The 19340-nt window shown below is 39.4% G+C and overlaps 1 protein-coding gene across 1 annotated transcript in view; it reads left to right on the forward strand.

Moving 5' to 3' along the window:
* The window catches only part of CCDC6 (coiled-coil domain containing 6), a 119389-nt gene that overhangs the window by 55877 nt on the left and 44172 nt on the right, over positions 1-19340 (forward strand). The window contains exon 2 of the mRNA XM_011953443.1: positions 2396-2545. Within this exon, the coding sequence (XP_011808833.1) occupies positions 2396-2545 (150 nt within the window). The remainder of the gene's footprint in view (positions 1-2395; positions 2546-19340) is intronic.

The raw sequence follows: 19340 nt of genomic DNA on the forward strand, positions 1-19340 counted from the left end.
TATCACTTCTAGGCCCTTGTGTAAAGGGAAAGGTGCTCTGCCTAGCCTCTGAGTCCACTTCACTTTTTCTGCTTATAATAAAATTTACCAGTTATCTAAAATACTAAATGTGCGTTAATGTGCAAGAAGTTGAGTCTGATCTGATAATGAAATGAGTTTATGGCAACCACCCTTTTGAATGCCAAGGCTAGAATCACCTGCAAGAGCACTACAATTCCTCTCAGCCTTTCTGTTCTTTAACTTTTAGAATAGTCAGAATTCAAATCATATAGGACTTTGTCGGTCAAAACCAGAAAAACAAGTAGTTTGGATAGATGGCAGGCTTGGATATGTATGTGTCAAATATGTCTTAAATAAATACTTTGGATTCCTGCTCATGGCACTAGTGTGAAATCCTTAAGTTTGAGAGTTTGGAAGGCAAGTGGGGATTGATTTAAAGGGGGAGGAGAAGTACAAGTTCTTAGCAGTTTTCCTTGACTATAGTGGAAAGAGGAAGACATTGAGAAGCGTTAATGAAAGAGGAGGTATGTAAGGGAACCACTGGGGGAACCTATGGACTGCTCACTGGGTGCCTTGGCTGGTAATACAAATTTACTAGCTGAAGGATTTTGTCTTTGTTGCTTAGCTCTGTTGGACTGCCCCAGAATGGCTTAAAAATGTGAGTACTAGACCTTCTCCCAAAGCCTCCACTGTTTGTGTTTGTGTAGCTGTTTTTTAGTCTGTGTACTATGTGTGACTCTCTTTGTAGAACTGCTCAGCAAGCAGTACCAAAAGCTGGTATACCTCCTCTAGGGCCACAGTGATGGGGAGCAGGGAGGTAGAAACTGTAGATATTAGAGTGTGTGGATGTTGGGGAAGCTGGTGAGTATATACAGAAATCGAAACTGCCAGAGTTGGGATTGATTGTCGGAGCCTTTTACAGTAAGAGGTGGTAATCGTTTAATGTGGGTGCCCTTTTGTCTTCTGCTGGTCTGGTTCTCTTGGAATATTATAAATGACAGGTGCTGGAGGCTTGGAATTCAATGTGGCTCTTCCTCCCTCGATTGGCAGATAAAACAGAAATGCATTATTTGGTATAAATGAATCAAAGTGTTGTGGTTTAAAAAGTTCTTTAAATAGAATTGAGTTTGTTTGAAACACGGATGCCCTTTTTGAAAAGGTTAATTTCCTTCAAAGATGGTTAGGCTTTTCTGTTTAGACAGAATAATAATAAGCCTAATCTATTAAAACATTTTTTTCAGGGAGAGAGGAGGGCATCTACAGAAGAATATTTTCATCTCCATTGAATAATGCTTGACTCCCTTCTCTTCTGTTTTTAAAATTCACAAATCCCTCTTGTTGACTTCATCTCTGAAAAAATTCCCAGTAGGGAAATAAAGTGAAAAATAAAGCCCCTCTCACCCACCTTTACCCCTCACCCCTAGATTCCCACTACCTCCTAATAACTAGTTTTCAGCCATTTGGTGTAATTTTTTTTTCCACTAATTATTCAGCTATTCAGTGAACATGTGTCCATGTACATTTGTAATGCCTTTTATTTTTTATTTTATTTATTATTTTGAGACAACATAATCTCTGTCAGCTCTGTCACCCAGGCTGGTGTGCAGTGGCATGATCTTGGCTCACTGCAACCTCCGTCTTCCGGGTTCAAGTGATCCTCTTGCCTTAGCCTCCCGAGTAGCTGGAACCACAGGCATGTGCCACGATGCCTGGCTAATTTTTTGTATTTTTGATAGAGACAGGATTTTGCCATGCTGCCCAGGCTGGTCTCAACTCTTGAGCTCAAAGTGATCCACACACCTCTGCCTCCCAAAGTGCTAGGATTACATGTGGAAGCCACTGCCTGGCCCATGATGCCTTTTTAATGACGTATCCAAACCTATCCAAACCCTTTAGTTGAAATTATAAAGAGGTGACATAATTTTACTTTTAAGTGAGTTGAGCTCTGCTCCAGTAAAAAATGTTGCCAGATATTTTAATTGTAAACCTTCGAGATGTAGCAACCTGTGAGAGTTGTCATGAATTGACGTACATAGCGCAGGACTGGACCCGTCTGCTACATTAGAAGGATCTTTCTGTATTCTGGTTATTGATTCGGAATAGTTTCATAAAAACTGCAATGTGATCTTTGCTAATTTCTTTGAAATATCACTTTAAGAATAAGGACCACACATAGTGAAGGGGGGCCTCTTTGGCATAATAGTAATATTCATTTCTATAGACTCTGCTGAATTCCTCTGTTTTGCATTTCTTGAGTGTGTTGGTTCACAGCTAAAAATAGAGCTCTATTTAAAATGGGTACCCTTTCCGGAAATAAGAACTATATTTCAATTAGTAAATTTCCTGTTTCCCTAACGTGTTTTGTTTTGTTCTTTCCTTTTTTTTTTTTAAACAGCAAGCCAGGGCTGAGCAGGAAGAAGAATTCATTAGTAACACTTTATTCAAGAAAATTCAGGCTTTGCAGAAGGAGAAAGAAACACTTGCTGTAAATTATGAGAAAGAAGAAGAGTTCCTCACTAATGAGCTCTCCAGAAAATTGATGCAGGTAAATTATCATTTCTACTCCCTCATCTTCCCTGCCTGTTTTCCTTTCTAGGAGAAAATGACTTTGATATGGCATTTTACTTGTAACATTTGCTGATGAGGTTGTAGCTTAAGTCCTTTGGAGATTCACAATACCAGGTAAGGGTGGCAATGGTGTAACAGTCAAGACTGTGGTTTTCTAGCTCATCTGCATATGTTAGGTAAGCTGTTTTGTACCCTGAGCATTTCTAAAAAATTGCTGATGAGCACAAGATCTTGGCATGAGATGTTGAATGTAGCATTTTGGAAGTATGGGGACTAATGCCAAATGTGAAATTTTTCTCCTTTTATGTTGAGTCGATAATAAATACGTAAACTTTTTGGCAGTCATAGGTGGGTCTTTTGCACTAAAATATGAGGATATAAAGTGAAACATCTTTAGGAAATAGAAAGGTATCCATGATAGTTAAAACTACCCGCAATGAACCATGTTCAAATGGGTGAGTAATATGTTACTGAACAAATATCAGACTGCTATTAAAACTCAACATTGATCACAAGTAATATATAGAACGTGCCACACAAAACATATAGGAAGGTTTGATTTCTCTACTTTAGAGGCTCATTCTCTCCCCCTTCTTTTTTTTCCCCCCTTCAAACCTTACTGGTAAAGTACAAAGTAAAATTTGCTTAGGGGAATTATCTTGTGGGTTAGTATGAACTTAAAAATAAGTGGGATATTGAGTTTTCATTATTTAACATAGCTTGTCTAAAATAGTGAGGAGGTATAAAATTATCAGAATGTTATTACCATTTTGTCTTTAGATGTCTGTGAAACAACCCCATATATATATTTTGACATCATCAATAACAATTTCATTAATTTGCTTGAAGTATATATATTAGTGAGGTTGTAATAAGAAGTTATTTGAGGCTTTTAAAAAAATCTTCCTAAGTTATTTTCTTACCTCCCCACATAGATGATCCTGTAAGAGGATACTGGAAACTCTGATGAAGAAACTTTAATGTTAAGACCATAACATGTTCCAGTCAGCTTTTACCCTTGTCCTTCTATTAGTCTCATTTTTCTACCTAATTACTGAATAAAGATACTGTTAATCTTGCACAAGAGTTGGTTTATATGGTAGTTCCTGAAATGTGAAGAATAGGTACCCAGGCATTACTATCTAGCAGAGATTTTTGGCAACATTTTTGTACTGAAAGTTTTCGTTTACTCATTTGCATTGTGATTTAGAGAGAAATGGATGGAGAAGGTTAGTTTGACCTTTTAGTATATCTCACTGGGGCAGCATTAAATGACTTATTTTACCTGGTGCTTCTGGAATCATGGGGATGTAATTATGGTTTGTTTTTCCTAAGTGTATGTGTAATCAGGTGCCATAATTTTTGATACGGCAAGAAACTTTTTTTTTTTTTTTTCCAATATACATGGTTGTTTTTTGGAGTCTTTAGCCAAAGTACATTATAGGACAGTCAAGACCTAGCCAGATCATGTTCCTTGTCTCTATTATATATCTCCAGTATGAGTGATTGTATAGTCTGTAATTGACCTCTCATTCACTTATGTAACCCACCTACCTCCCAAGGATATTGATGTTCCTTAAAATAAGATACTGAAAAAGAATGAAAACATAAGAACATAAGAATGAAAACATAAAAAAGAATGAAAACATAAGAACATAATGCAACAGCAAAGGAAGTTATTTATAGTTGTATACTTGATGTAAGAAGGCTCGAACTTAAAATTGAAGCTCTAAGCATCCTCTGAATATTGCTATGATGTAGAAATGTAGTGACTGTGTTTTTATAATTCTTATATCTAAAACAGTATTTCTTGGTCAGGAGAAAAAAAGGTCATAGACTAAAAACTTGGAAACCTTTTTCAGTGGATAGTGGATCTTTCTAAAGGGATTGAATGGTATATAAACTGAACAAAATAAACTATTTTTCCAAAAGTGGTATACAATGCGTAGCCATAGCCTTCAAGCGGGCCTGTCTTGTGTTTGCCTTCAGCCAAAAGTAAGGGCATAGTATGAAGGTGTGATTCTGTGAAAACATTGTTTGGGGATCTCTAGATGGGTCTGTAGCTTGTTGGTGATTCAGCTTGTAGAATCTGGACAGATGGATGGTTAGCATGTCCCTGAGACAATTTGTCATGCATCCCAGCTTGGTTTTTAGGCTTTTTATTTTAATGTGGTAAAATTTACTTAACATAAAATTTACCATTTTAGCCATTTTTGAGTGTGCAATTTGAGTGTGCTTAACAGTGGTGTTAAGCATTTTTACCTTGTTGTGTAGCCGTCACCACCATCCATCTCCAGAACTTTTTCAAACTGAAACTCTGTGCCCATTAAACAATAATGCCCATTCCCTTCCCCTGGTCTTCAGGTGTTTGAAAGGAGATGGATAGCAGGTAGTTTTAGGTTCAGGTCTCTGGCAAGTTCTGAAGCTGTTGCCATTCTGAGGCATGATAGGAGATCTGTTGCCTTAGACACCAGGTATCACAACATGTCTATTTTTTGATAAGTGCCTGAGAACCTGCCCTCCATTGTTGGTCGATTGAGGGATATCATAGCTGCAGCAGGGGAAGGGCTGTTCAGCCTATGATACTCATCCCTCAGGCTTCCAATATGTATTTCCTTGATAGGTTTAACCAGTCTTTTGTTGAATGCCCACGTTTTCTGCCACCCAGCATGGAAATACTGTTTTCCATCTGGAAGATTTTTGGACTACTTGATACCAATAGACTTTTTCAACTACGTAATTATTTTAATATGGCTTTCTAGGATGTTTGTTTCTGCATAGGACCTTGCTAAAAAAAAGCCTGCTAAGAGAAATCATGCTACAAGTGTCACCCACAGACAGATGGGTGCATTGACCCGTTCACTATGAAAGTGTTCAACATTTTTCACCCAAAGGCTGCTGAGAGGCTATGGACAGATCAATTTTTGTTTTGTCAGAGTGCTTTGACTTTTATTTCTGATAGTGATTGGACAGTGCTTTTATGTGCATTTCAAAGGGATTCTTTGATCCTGAGAACAAAATGAGACTTGCTATAGAAGAGATGTGTCCCTTCCTGTCTGCTATGGCCAAGTTGGGTATCCAATACCTTTAAGAAATGAAATCAAGTTTAATTCAGTATACATGAGAGTAAATCCCTTTGCCCTTTAAAAGATCCATTTTGGGAGATGGCTTAAACACCGCCATATGTTTTCATGCTCACCAACAGGAAAACACATACAAAAGGGAGCATGCAGCTCTTCTCCCTTGCTTTTGTGTCTATCCAGTACAGACACAACATTGTATCTTTATCTCATGAGAACTCTTGACTGAGAAGTCTACATCTCTCTGAGCCCAGGCCATGGGATTCACTCCCTGATTGGTGAGACATTGTTCCAAAAAGAACTCTATTACTTTTGTTTAACATGAACCTACATTAGAGCTAAATTCTACTCTCGAATGCCTTGAAGAGAGGTTGTGCTTTAATCATTATTTGTAATTAAAACCTATAAGAAGCATTTGAGCAAACTTATCAGAATTTTTATATACAGGCTGAGCGTGGTGGCTCACACCTGTAATCTCAGCACTTTGGGAGGCCAAGGTGAGTGGATTACTTTGATGCCAGGAGTACAAGACCAGCCTGGCCAACATGGCAAAACCCTGTCTCTACTAAAAATACAAAAAATCAGTTGGATGTGGTGGCACACACCTGTAATCTCAACTACTCAGGAGGCTGAGGCAGGATAATTGCTTGAACCCAGAAGGCAGAGGTTGCAGTGAGCTGAGATCATGCTGCTGCACTCCAGCCTGGGGATAGAGTGAGACTCTGTCTCAAAGAAAGAATTTAAAATACAGTAAGTCCTCACTTAATGTTGCCAGTAAGTTCTTAGAAACTGTGTCTTTAAGTGAAATGACGTATAATGAATCTTATTTATTTCTTTGTTTATTTTTGAGATGGAGTCTCACTCTGTCACCTAGGCTGGAGTACAATGGTGTGATCTCGGTTCACCTTCCGAGTAGCTGGGATTACAGGCACTCGCCACCATGCCCGGCTAATATTTTTAGTAGAGACAGGGTTTCACCATGTTGGCCAGGCTGGTCTTGAACTCCTGACCTCAAGTGATCTGCATGCCTTGGCATCCCAAAGTGTTGGAATTATAGGTGTGAGCCACCACTCCCGGCCTAGAAATTTTTTTAAAAAATGAAAAGAAGTTTTACAATAGAGGACTAGTAGAGTGAATCATACAAAGACTGACAAAACAGTTAAGCTAATCATTAGAGCATTCTGATTATACTAGTTCTTAATGATGTGGGCAGTCCAGAATCTCCTGTCACTTGCAAAGGAGCCTGACTCTGCAGGAGGCTTCATGCACTGCTGCCCATGACAAAGAGATGCTACTAGCATAGCAGGACTCTGAACTCTCTAAGTCAAAGACACAGAAGGAGGTGGTTTCAAAAGGTAAGGACAAACCAGGCATCAGAATTTTAAAATTTCCTTTTCAAGAAATAAAATGTTTTCTACTTACGAAAGTATCATGTTGCTGTTACAAAATTAGAAGGAATAGGGCACAAAGAAAATAAGATAACCTGTAAGTTCAGCACCCAAGTATAATTACTCTATAACATTCTGAAGAATGGCCTTTTAGACTCCCAGCTACTCGGGAGACTGAGGCAGGAGAATGGCGTGAACCCGGGAGGCAGAGCTTGCAGTGAGCTGAGACCGCGTCGCTGCACTCCAGCCTGGGCGACAGAGCGAGACTCGGTCTCAAAAAAATAAAAAATTCTAATTCCCCTGGCAAACTCTTAACCACCAATCACAAATGCCTACTGGAAGACTTATCAATTATCTCAGACACTGAGATTGATAATGGTTTTAGGAATTGTGGATTTTCCCACCTGCTTTTATGCAGGCCCAAAGCCTCAACTTGACTTTCTGCTCTTTGGGAGCACACTCAGCTTGTTCTGGATTGTCTGCACTGTTCTCAACAAATACCACTACCAAAAGTTAATAAACGATTTTTTTAACCATAGGTTACGACTGGGTTAAGAAGAGTACTGCATATTACATATATCTTAATCTTTTCCATCTAATCCAGCTTGCAGATTTCAGACCTTAAAATAATCAATAGATTTGTAGTACAGTACTTTCAATTCACATTTGAAATAGGATCTGATTCTCAGAAAATAATGCTGCTCTAACTATAATAAAAATTATAGCCATACTCTAATAAAGGGGACACACATCGATGGTTGGAAATACTTAAGAAGAAAAGTCCTGGATCTCTTATTAAGGTGATATGGTTTATTTTTATTATTGTTGACTTGGTTCCTGAGGTAAGAATACTTCCTGGAACTAAAGTAGTTGGAGTTTTTCTAGCATCTATGGAAAGATGATAGAGGATAGGAAGGAAGTTGTGGGCAAAACTGCTGCTGAAACTACCTCTGCCAAATGATTTATAGCCAAGCAGTTCAGAAGGATATCATGCAACAGAATTATTCGTCTCTCTCATTTACACAGAAATAAAATGGGGAAGAAGAATTTCTAAGTCTCCAGATTTGCCTGTTCATCTAGACAAAGGGCTTAGCACTTCGTTTGCCTTCTTTCACTTGTCCTGTCAATTCTGGAGAAGTGGTTTCTCCTTGCAATACCATCTTACTGGATTCCTTCTTTTCTAGAGTGTATGCTTACTTAACCCCAGAAAGAGTCTCTTTCTGAGTAGCATGACATTTCTACAGGCAAACGGAGTGAGTATAGACTCCCAATTCTCTTCTGTTCCAGCATGTACACTAGAATCTGAAGCATCCTCTTCACCCTCGCTCGCCTTCAAGTTTCCCAAGCCACTAAGATGGCAATGAAATTATTTCGTTTATGCAAACAGCAAAATCACATGTCAAGCTGATAAATAATGTATGAAATTTCATTTAGTTAATTTCAAAGGCACCAAGACCATGACGCCATTGCATCCATTCAGATGAAACCTTGGTTCTCCCTATGGTAGGGGAGAGATCTAAATGAAATATGTCCTTTATATTTAGATGGCTAGATCTGTGGCCCTCCTGGCTTGTTTTTTAGGGCCCTTAATAGTGATCAGAGAAATTTGCTATCACAAAATAGCTTTCAGAACAGTGGGAACAGAGCTTTTTCTTGTTGTTTTCTTTCCAAATTACCTGAACCTCAGCTTTGTCTGATGTTTTCAGGAAGAAGAGGTTCACAGATTGCATTCACAGTACGTCTGCAAAGAGCTACTGGGTTGTTTTTAATGCATTTTAAATACTACAGCCACCAGTGGCCAGATAATAAGCCAGAATTCTGTTAGTAGCATGGCAAAAATCTCTCATTGCAATGTAATTTGTTGTGAGTAGATAATACAATAAACCTGACATAGTTCTTCAGTGTTGAAATTACTGAGTTTCTTTTAAAGTGTGTGTGCATGTGTGCGTGTACTAAGGTTATGGCTAGATGTGATGTACTAACACAGGTTCCAAAAAAAACGCTTAAGGACAAAAGTAAGGGCTCAAAAGCTTCCCATGCTGACTTTTTTTGACATAAAATGTGAGAAAAAGTAGGTAGAGGAAAAAATAAAGGTAGAAGAAAAGAAAGATAAAAATGATTAGGTGAAGCTGGAGTTAAAATTGCTTTATTTACCAAAGTAGGTTGGAGAAACATTGTCATTTCTAGTTGGAAAGGTGAATCTTGTCTATTGAAGGATACTAGACCCCACTATCCATGGACCCTAGCTATCACTAGGAACAGTTTTAAAATAACTTTAAAACTTTGTAGTTCAAAATGTTACAATGTGTTGCATTTCATTTTTAAACAATTTACAGTCAGCCCAGTCAGTAATTACTTTAAAATAAGGAGTTATATCCCACTGCTGTGCTCACCCTCCTGTTTCCTCCATTCATAAACTTGGGAAGAAAGATGAGGCCTTTTATTTTAATTTTCAATAATGCCTCATCTTAGAATGAATTCTTTGGGCTAAACACTCTTTCTTCTTCAGGAGAAAATGCCAGTTTTTACAGAATGGATTTTTCAATATGCCAGAGCCTAAAAGGATTTCTTTTCTTTTTATTTTTTATTTATTTATTTTTTTTTGGAGACACAGTCTTTCTCTGTCACCCAGGCTGGCATGATCTTGGCTCACCACACATGCCTTAGCCTCCTGAGTAACTGGGCTAATTTTAACTAGCCCAGCTAATTTTTTATTCTTTTTTTTTTTTTTTTTTTTAAGTAGAGACAGGGTTTCACCATGTTGGCTGGGCTGGTCTTGGATTCCTGACCACAAGTGATCTACCTGCCTCAGCCTCCCAAAGTGCTGGATTACAGGCATAAGCCACCATGCCCTACAAGGACTTTAAAAATCTTTTCCATGGAGCTTTTTTTTTTTTTTTAATATTCCTCCTAACCAGAATTTTTTTAAAGGTGTTAATGCTTTTAGTGGCTTCATGCTCCTGGAAATCCAGGAAACTCAAACTTAGCTCTTTAGGTATTCCAAGTAGATAGGAAGTCTGATACTATCCTGAAGCCATCTGCTTAGAAGTGAGGGCCTGACTCTGGTCCTCGGTGTTGCTAACAAGGAACCAAAATAACAAATAACTAATTTCTGGAAGAATGTAGCTATTTTTTCTCTTTATAAAAGTTATATTGTGGCTTTTCCTGTAGAAAATAGCAGATTAGATAACTCAGACATACCTCACTGAAGATAAACAAAAACATGATGGTGAAGAACTATTGGGCAGAGATCTGAAGGAGGGTGGGAATGAAGCACCCAAGGCTGCTTTTATTCAGAGGGCACTTGGAATTCATCCAGAAACACCTGAGATAGTGAGGTGAATTGTGGTTTTGGTCGTTGTGTGGAGCTGGGGCTGCAGAAGTCAGTTGATTGCTTTTGGTCAAAGTTAGAGAGAGTGATCAGTCAACCCTACCTCAAGCTGGAATCATGAAGGGCTGCATCCTTAGGCTAAGAGTGAACTAGTTTTGCATCAGCTGGGTAAATCAGAGACACAAGGCTTTGATTTTGGATTAAGGTAGACCCAAACATGGTGCTCGGCCAAAGAAAATGGAATTTTCTGGAGGAAGTTACTGTCATCCTAGGCTACAAGCTTCTCTTGCCAATAAATTTTCAAATACAATATTCAGCCCATACTTAAAGATCCATGCACATGATGATATCAGATTCTATGTATGTAAGTGACCAGAAATAACAGAAATAGACTACACAGACACTTCAAATATTGGAATTACCGGGCATATACTATAAAGCAACCATGCTTACTATACTCAGAGAAGTAAAAGCTGACCTTGAAATCTTTGGCAGGAAACCGGAAACATATCACTTTTCTTGTAGACGTTCAAATGTTAAGTGAAAAACTAATGAATAACTATATGGCAATACATTTGAAATTTATATGATATGGACAAATTCTTAGAAAAACTTAACTTTCTACAGCTGACCGAGGAAGAAAAAGAAAACTGTCTTCTGTCCTGTAAAGAAATTGAAATAGAGATCAACAACCTTCATAAACAATGAATTCCAGGTCCAAATGGTTTCACTGAGAGTTGTACCAAACATTCAAGGATAAAGTAATTTGTCTTCCGCCCGGGTGCCATGGCTCACGCCTGTAATCCCAGCACTTTGGGAGGCCAAGGCAGGTGGATCACGAGGTCAGGAGATTGAGACCATCCTGGCTAACACGGTGAAACCCTGTCTCTACTAAAAGTACAGAAAAAATTAGCCGGGTGTGGTGGTGGGTGGCTGTAGTCCCAGCTACTCGGGAGGCTGAGGCAGGAGAATGGCATGAACCCAGGAGGCGGAGCTTGCAGTGAGCTGAGATCGCGCCACTGTACTCCAGCCTGGGCGACAGAGCAAGACTCCGTCTCAAAAAAAAAAAAAAAAAAAAAACAAAACATTTGTCTTCCATAAATTCTAAAGGGAAAAAAATGGGTCCCCAATATATTTTAAGGGTAACATAACCTTTAATGCTCAAATTTAAGTGTAGTTCAGAAAAGACAAATTACAGTACAGCCTCAATCATGAGCAAAAATCCCAGACAAAATATAAGTAAATGAAGTCAGCAATATATTAAAAGAACAATGCACCATGACCATGTTGGGTTTATACAAGGAATGCAAGTTTAGTTTACCAGTAGAAAATCAGCAAGTGTAATTTGCCACATTCACAGAATAAAAAGAAAAAGTCATGATCATGTTAATAGATGGAGAGAAAGGATTTGATAAAGTGTAACAATTCATGATAAAAATCTTAGTGAACTAAGAAGAGAACTTCAACCTGAATTTTTAAAAAAGCATTTACATAGGACAGGCGCAGTGGCTCACATCTGTAATCCCAGCACTTTGGGAGGCCGAGACGGGAGGATCATTTGAGGTCAGGAGTTCAAGACCAGCCTGACCAGCATGGTGAAACCCCATCTACTAAAAACACCAGAAATAAATTAGCCGGGTATGGTGGCGCACACCTATAGTCCTAGCTACTTGGAAGGCTGAGGCAGGAGAATCAGTTGAACCAGGAGGCAGAGGTTGTATTGAGCCAAGATTGTACCACTGCACTGTAGCCTGGGCAACAGAGTGAGACTCCATCTCAATAATAAATAAGATAAATAAAGTGTTTACAAAAAGCCTGCCCAAACCATTGTGTTTGATTATGAAAAGTTAAGTTTCCCTTTAAAATCAAGAACAAGACACGGATTCCTGCTGCATTTACCTATATTGATTTTTGTTGTGGATTGCTAGCCAGTGCAGAAAGGCAAGAAAAAGATGTTAAGGATTGAAAGGAGGAACTAATGTTGCCACTTATTATTGTGTAAGTAAAAACTTTTAAAACTTCAGAATCTACAGATAAGTAATTAGAATTCCATTTTCTCACATGAAAAATTGTATTTCTGTGTACCAGCAATAAGCAGTTAAATGTGAAAATATGAAAGCATCAGAAACCAAGAGAAGCAATTAAGTGCCATGGAAAAATATAAAACACTGTAAAGGGCATAGGGACAGTTGAAATTTTAAGTAAGTTCAAGTCATTGAGGTAATATTTAAGCAAAATCTGGGAGAAGCAGCAGCTAGCCAAATAGATTTTCATGGGGAGAGTATTGTAGGCAGAAAGAACAAGAAAGTGCTAAGGCCTTGAAGTAAGATTGTGCCTGCCATGTTGGAGAAGCAGCAGAGAGACTGATATGTTTAGTTTGACATCATGGGGAGAGAAGAGCGATAGATGAAATTGGAAGGTAATGGGTCTGGAGGCTTGATATGATAGAGGTTTGGGAACCACTGTCAGCACTTTGGCTTTTATTCTGCATGGGAGCCACCACAGGGTTTTGAGCAGAGTAGCAAAATGATCCTACGTGACTCTTAAAATGATTGATTTGGTTGCTGTATCATGAATAGATCATGGAGTGGGGGCCAACGTGGGAGCAATGCATATTAGAAGGATATTCGGTAATACATGCCAAGAGATGGAGTGGATTTTTCAGAGAGTAGTAGTGAAGATGGTGAAACTTTGGATTCTGGGTACATTTTGAAGAAATAGCCTCAGAGGATTTGTGGATGGAATAGAAGTGGTATAGAAAAGAAAAGATCAAGAAAAACTTAGGGGTTTGAGTCTCAATGACTGGAAGAATAGTTACCATCATTTAAGATGGAAAAGACAGCAAGTGGAGTATGTTTGGAGTAGGAAGGTCGGAAGTTCACTTGCAGTGTCTGGGCTTCCAAATGGAGAGAACAGACAGGCAGTTGGACAGAGGTTCTGACTCTCAACAGAGAAGTCGGGGTGAGAGATATAAATTTGGGAGTGTTTTCTTTAGTAATTATTTATTGCCATGGAAATTAATGCTGTTACTCAGGAGGTGTGCCCAGAGGAGAGGACCAGAGACATATAAGGAAAACGCAAGGATGAACGCAAGGATGAACCACAGAATGGGAGAAGAGCTACGCACCATATGTAATGACAAAAAGCTACAAATCAGCAAGAAAACAAACAACCCAGACAAAAAATGGCAAATGATTTAAGGAGACTCTTCACATAAGTACATGGCCAAAAAGCCAGTAAACAAATGGAAAAAGTATACAACCTCATTAGTAGTCAGGAAAGGTGAATTAAACCACAACAAGATACTACTAATAAATTCTTATGCACTGCAGGTAGAAAACTGAAGTCATTATACCCATTTGAAAACAATTTGGTAGTACCTAATTAAGTTGGAAATATTTATTCTCTATGAGCCAGTGGTTTCACTCCTGGGCATATATCATATTACATGTACATGTGTACCAGATATGTAGAAGAATGTTCTTTGATCATGATAAAAAACTAGAAATGGCCAGGCGTGGTGGCTCACGCCTGTAATCCCAGCACTTTGGGAGGCCGAGGTGGGCAGATCACGAGGTCAGGAGATTGAGACCAGCCTTGCCAACATGGTGAAACCCCGTGTCTACTAACAATACAAAAATTAGCTGGCCATGGTGGTGCCTTCCTGTAATCCCAGCTACTCGGGAGGCTGAGGCAGGAGAATCACTTGGACCAGGGAGTCGCAGGTTGTAGCGAGCCGAGATCACACCACTGTACTGCAGCCTGGTGACAGAGCAAGACTCTGTCTCAAAAAAAAGAATAGAAATGACCCAAGTGCCTGTCATCAGTTGAGAGGATCGTGGTATAAATAGCTGGATTCTGTAAAGCAATGAAAATACAAACCACAATTAGTAACAAGTTCATTTAGCAGAAGAAGCTGGATATGAAAGAATGCAAAGCCTAGCAAGACTAATGTTTGGAAATAAGTGAATACATAGGTTGTTTGAAAAAAACAATTTTAGGAAAAATGTAAGGAAGTAAATACCATAAGAATTAGGATATTGATTATGTCTAGGAGTTGGAGAGCGGCTGTAAACAGGAAGAGAAACAGGGGCTTTGGGGCAGACTATGATACATGGGTGATGTCATAGATCTTGATTAATCCACCCCCACCCCAACTGTTGTTTTGCTTATCCTGAAGTGAGGGTGTTATCATTATTCAATCAGTATTTGCATTCACAATGTATTTTCTATGTTTTGGAGTAGGATCAAGGGAATCCTAGTCACTGCCCTTCTTAGAGCTTGCAATCCTGTAAAGAGTGATTGAGAATGTACCCAAGTGTTCTAGGATGGCAGCACACATCAGAGATGAGGGCAAAGGCTTTGAAGCCAGGGACCTCAGTTTGAACCCTGGATTTACCCTTTACCTGTGAAATTTCAGGCAGATCACCTAACCTCTTTAAGCTGTGGTTTCACTCTTTGCAAAATGCAGGTAACAGTTTCTACTGTAGAGTTATGAAGACTCAACCATCAAGTATGTTGATGTATATAAAGTGCTTGACACGTAATAATCACCCTGGAGAATTAGCTGACTTTACAAGTAGCTGATGGAAAAGATATAGAAAAACATCATGAAACAGACATTAAAATGCACTTGAATGACAGTGTGCTTCTCACACCTTGAGGATGACTGCACATTATGCTGAGGGCCTGGGGGAAAGCATTGGGGAAGTCTTACACTATCACCCAGTCTCAGTAAATTGAGGGGAGGGATTCAGACCCTATAGGCAGAGGCACAGCATGAGTGGGGCATGTGGGCAGAGTGAGTGGCATGATTTCTCTAAGAGTGATCCGGCATGACTAGCAGGTGTTGTGATCTAGAAGCCAGTATGGTCACCAAAAGTGTTTGGCTGGCATGATGGGATTTTTTTTTTTTTAAGAGTCTAGAAAAGGACATGAGCTTTTCCTTTAACCACAGTAGCCACCACTCCCTGGCTTAAACCCATCCATTCTTTGTTTGCTGCATGCATGAACCCTGAAGGCATTTATGCTTGCAAACCTTGGACTGTCACGTCAACTGAGTGTGAAAATAGCATGAGGAAGGTGTGGGAAGCTTGCATAGGGATTGGGTCATGGAAGGACTTGAATGTGATGCCAGTGAGTTTGGACTTAGTCCGCAGGTAGTAGGGAGCCATTGAGGGTTTTGAGCAGGACATTGAAGTAATAGGACTTGTGCTAGGATGATCTACAGTGGACCTGGGGAGATCCAGTAGGAGGTTTTGGCAGTAGCCCAAAGGAAAAGGAAGAAAAGGCCTGAACCAGACTGGGGCCATGAGCACATAGCACACACAAAGAATATGTGTGTGGAACAGCTGTTCTGGAGGCTGACTGCATGGGCCTTGGTAACTCATGAGATGTGAGGCATTGACCCAGAATACTGGTACCAGTAACAGAAGGGGAGGAGGTGGAAATAAGTGTGGGCCCAAGAAGCCCTTAGTGATGAAGTACTGAGTTTGAGGTGGGAGTCTGAATTTTTGCTCAGTAGAACAGCTGACAAGTCGGTTCTTGAGAGACTCTCTGTGTTCTGAGAGAGATTTTTGAGCTTTTTTCCAAAGCTCATATTAATAACATTATGATTGCTTTTGACAGTCTAATGGCTTAATGCAGTTATTGTCCTGGGCTGGCCTTTACTTGGTCCAATGTGGGTAGCTCCATTCCTTGGTAATTTTCAGTAAACCAAGGATGTTAGTTGTGGTACTGGGAGTAATAGAGATACTAGTTGACTAGTGAAAACAAAGCTGGGGGCATGGCATCTCAAGTTTCTTTTTTTTTTTTATTTTTTGAGACAGAGTCTCGCTCTTGTCAGCCACGCTAGAGTGCAGTGGTGTGATCTCGGCTTGCTGCAACCTCCACCTCCCAGGTTCAAGTGATTCTCCTGCCTCAGCCTCCCGAGTAGCTGGGATTACAGGCATGCACCACCACGCCTGGCTAATTTTTTCGTAGAGACAGGGTTTCACCATATTAGCCAGGCTGGACTCAAACTCCTGACCTCAGGTCATCTGCCCACCTCAGCCTCCCAAAGTGCTAGGATTACAGGCGTGAGCCACCGCGTCCGACCTGGTTTATTCTTAAGTTGTCTTGAAAAACCTGGGTCCTAGGGGTAGTGGCTAGAAGCCTTGCTTCAGTTGTCAAGGACTGACTTGACAATAAGCCCAGGCCTGCAGATTGACATTTCCCAAAACCTGGGATCCAGCAAACCTGCTGCATGTTGGGTGGGAAGGTGCTCTCAGCATCCAGCCTACACATGCACCTGTGGTACCTGTTGGAGGAGGTTCTCCCAGGAAAATGATTTTCAGTGCCTCTACCTGCTAGAGAGAATTTATTGAGAATAAAAAGTCATTTGATGCAGAGTTCTTGAATCTATTATGTAAAAGGCCTGGTTCATTTAAGTGGTTCCAGAAATCCTTTGTAAATTATAAGCACAACAATTATTGGTAATTGGATGATGCTTAAGGCTAGCCTGCTTAAGATCAAATTAATTCTACACTTGTGTATTTCATTGGGCTGGAAGTTTGAGACTATATAATCAGTGGATGATGTAAGAAAATGCTTGCTTTAGTACTTAGAATTTAAAATTATACTGATTTATAATTCAGTATATAGTTGCATTTTCGTTTACGCCCTTTTCATTTATGTTAATATATTTTTCTTGTTGGATCCCAAGGAACAAACTTTTGTTTATATAACCCTAATTCCATTGAAAATGTGATCTGCTGAGGGATCATTGTTATATAATGTGATTCTGATTCCACAGGGATATTTTTATTAGTGTTAACCTATAGCACAAATAAGGGTTATAAAAGTGTTCCATAATCTTTGGGATTGGCTTTATAAAAAATGTATTTGTTGAAAATTCTGATTTTTGAAAAAAGCTTTTAATCTGCCTGGGCATCTAGCTTTATATATATTTAAGGCAGACACATGAGTTTCATTTCAAAATATTAATAAATATGCTTGTTTGTTATTAGATGGAATAATTTTTGTTCTAGTTCAGGATCTCTGACCTTGTTGGAAGATTTAAAGTTGTTCGTGTAACAGTGCATTAACACCTATGATTATAAATTTAAAGTCATGCCTAGAAATGTTTGCCCATGTTGAAGATGGACATCAGAGGTGAAACTGACAGCTAGTCTTGAGTCAACCTGCACCAGGCTTCCCAGGATTTTTCCATCTGTGGTGCCATAAGCTATAGCTTTAAAGTAGGCAAGTCCATTCAGGGTGTTGATTCAAATCCTACTGGAACCATGTTGCTTGAGTTTACATGGTATCTGTTTAAAAGAGAATATCTGAATTTTTCTTAGACAAACTATATGAAACAAATTCTGTAGTTATTAGTTCTTCAAGGTCCCTATGCACATTTGCCTCCTACCTCTTGCTCATCTTAACCCTTGTCTCATGATTTTAGGGGACTGAGGTACTTCTGTGTTTCTCTCGAGAAAGCTCCTTTTTTTTTTTTTTTTGACAGGGTCATTTTTTTTTACAAGGTCACGGTCTGTCACCCAGGCTGGATTGCAGTGGTGTACTCACGCTCACTGCAGCCTTGACCTTCTGGGCTCCAGCAGTCCTCTCACCTCAGTCTCCTGAGTAGCTGGGACTATATGTGTGTACACCACTATGTCCAGCTAATGTTTTTTTGTAGAGACAGAGTCTCACTGTGTTTCCTAGGCTGGTCCCAAACTCTGGGCTCAAGCAATCCTCTTGCTTCAGCCTCTAAAAGTGCTGGGATTATAGGCATGAGCCACTGTGCCTGGCCATGTTTCTCTTTTTATTGGCAGTTTCTTTGTTCCAGGAAGAGCCATATTTTCTGTTTCTTGTCTTTGTTCAGGAACTCCATGCGCTGCTTCTGTTGCATGTCACCTGAGAGGTGACAGAACAAAGCAAGCAGCAGAACTGTTTGTTTTAGCACTGTCTTTGGGGGACTATAAAAACTGTGAGTCTTTAGCAAACAGAGTTAGATCTCAGAATGGCTTAGTATTTTCCAAATGGGTTAGTATAACCCAGTGACCTTACTTGAGTTCTGGTAATGACAGCTTTACCATCAGATTTTCCTTAGGGTATAGCCCTTGAGAGGAAATTGCCTCCTAAAATTGAGAGCTCTGATAGGCTTTATTACTAGTCTCAAAGGAAGTACCTAAAGCTACTGACAGTGTTAGACCATCTGTCAAAATACGGATATTTTCCTGCAAGCCAATGAGAGGCTTACCTTAGATTAATATTCTGTGACAAACGCCGCTTGGTGGGCAAGAGATTTTTCAATGTTAGATTGCATCCTTTATTGTTTTAGTTTACCTCAGGGCAGAGGCGTAATGCTGAGAAAAATAAAAGAAGGGTTCTTTCAAATAAAAATGGCAGCAATTGAAAACATATTGGAGGAAGACATAGCTACTGTATTTAAAAAGCTATGCTAATAGTTTAAAGGTTTGAAGACAAGTTTGTCATCTCCCAATAACTAGTAGATACTGTTAAAGCTTAGTGTTCATAACTATTTTTAGGGCAAGGATGATATGTTAACTGTAGATCTCGCCTACCACTCGCATAGTACCTACAGATAGAAGACAGCACAGCATGCTTATTGAATGAAAGCCTTAGGCGCAGATGGACATGCTTTGCTGTATTTTTCCTACTAAGCGATGCTTGTTCCATTGGGTTCTTTTTTTGTCGAAAGTGCTGGGAACTCTTCTTGTTCTCTATTCATTCATCTTAGTTCTTTTAATTGCTGCTTGGTCTTGCAGAACCTGAGTTTTAAAGAGCTAGCTAAATATAGACTTGTCACTGTAAGCACCTCCTTACACCTGCTTTTCTCGTGGGTCCCTGCAAAGTTGACCAGCTTTTTTTTGGCCTTGAACATCAAAAACAGTTGGAAGGAAAACAGCATCTATTTAGTCAACATTTCCAGTGTTGGAAGACTATGTCAGATTAACTTTTTTTTTTTTT

Source organism: Colobus angolensis, unplaced genomic scaffold, assembly GCF_000951035.1.
Source record: "Colobus angolensis palliatus isolate OR3802 unplaced genomic scaffold, Cang.pa_1.0 Scaffold361, whole genome shotgun sequence".
NCBI lineage: Eukaryota > Metazoa > Chordata > Mammalia > Primates > Cercopithecidae > Colobus > Colobus angolensis.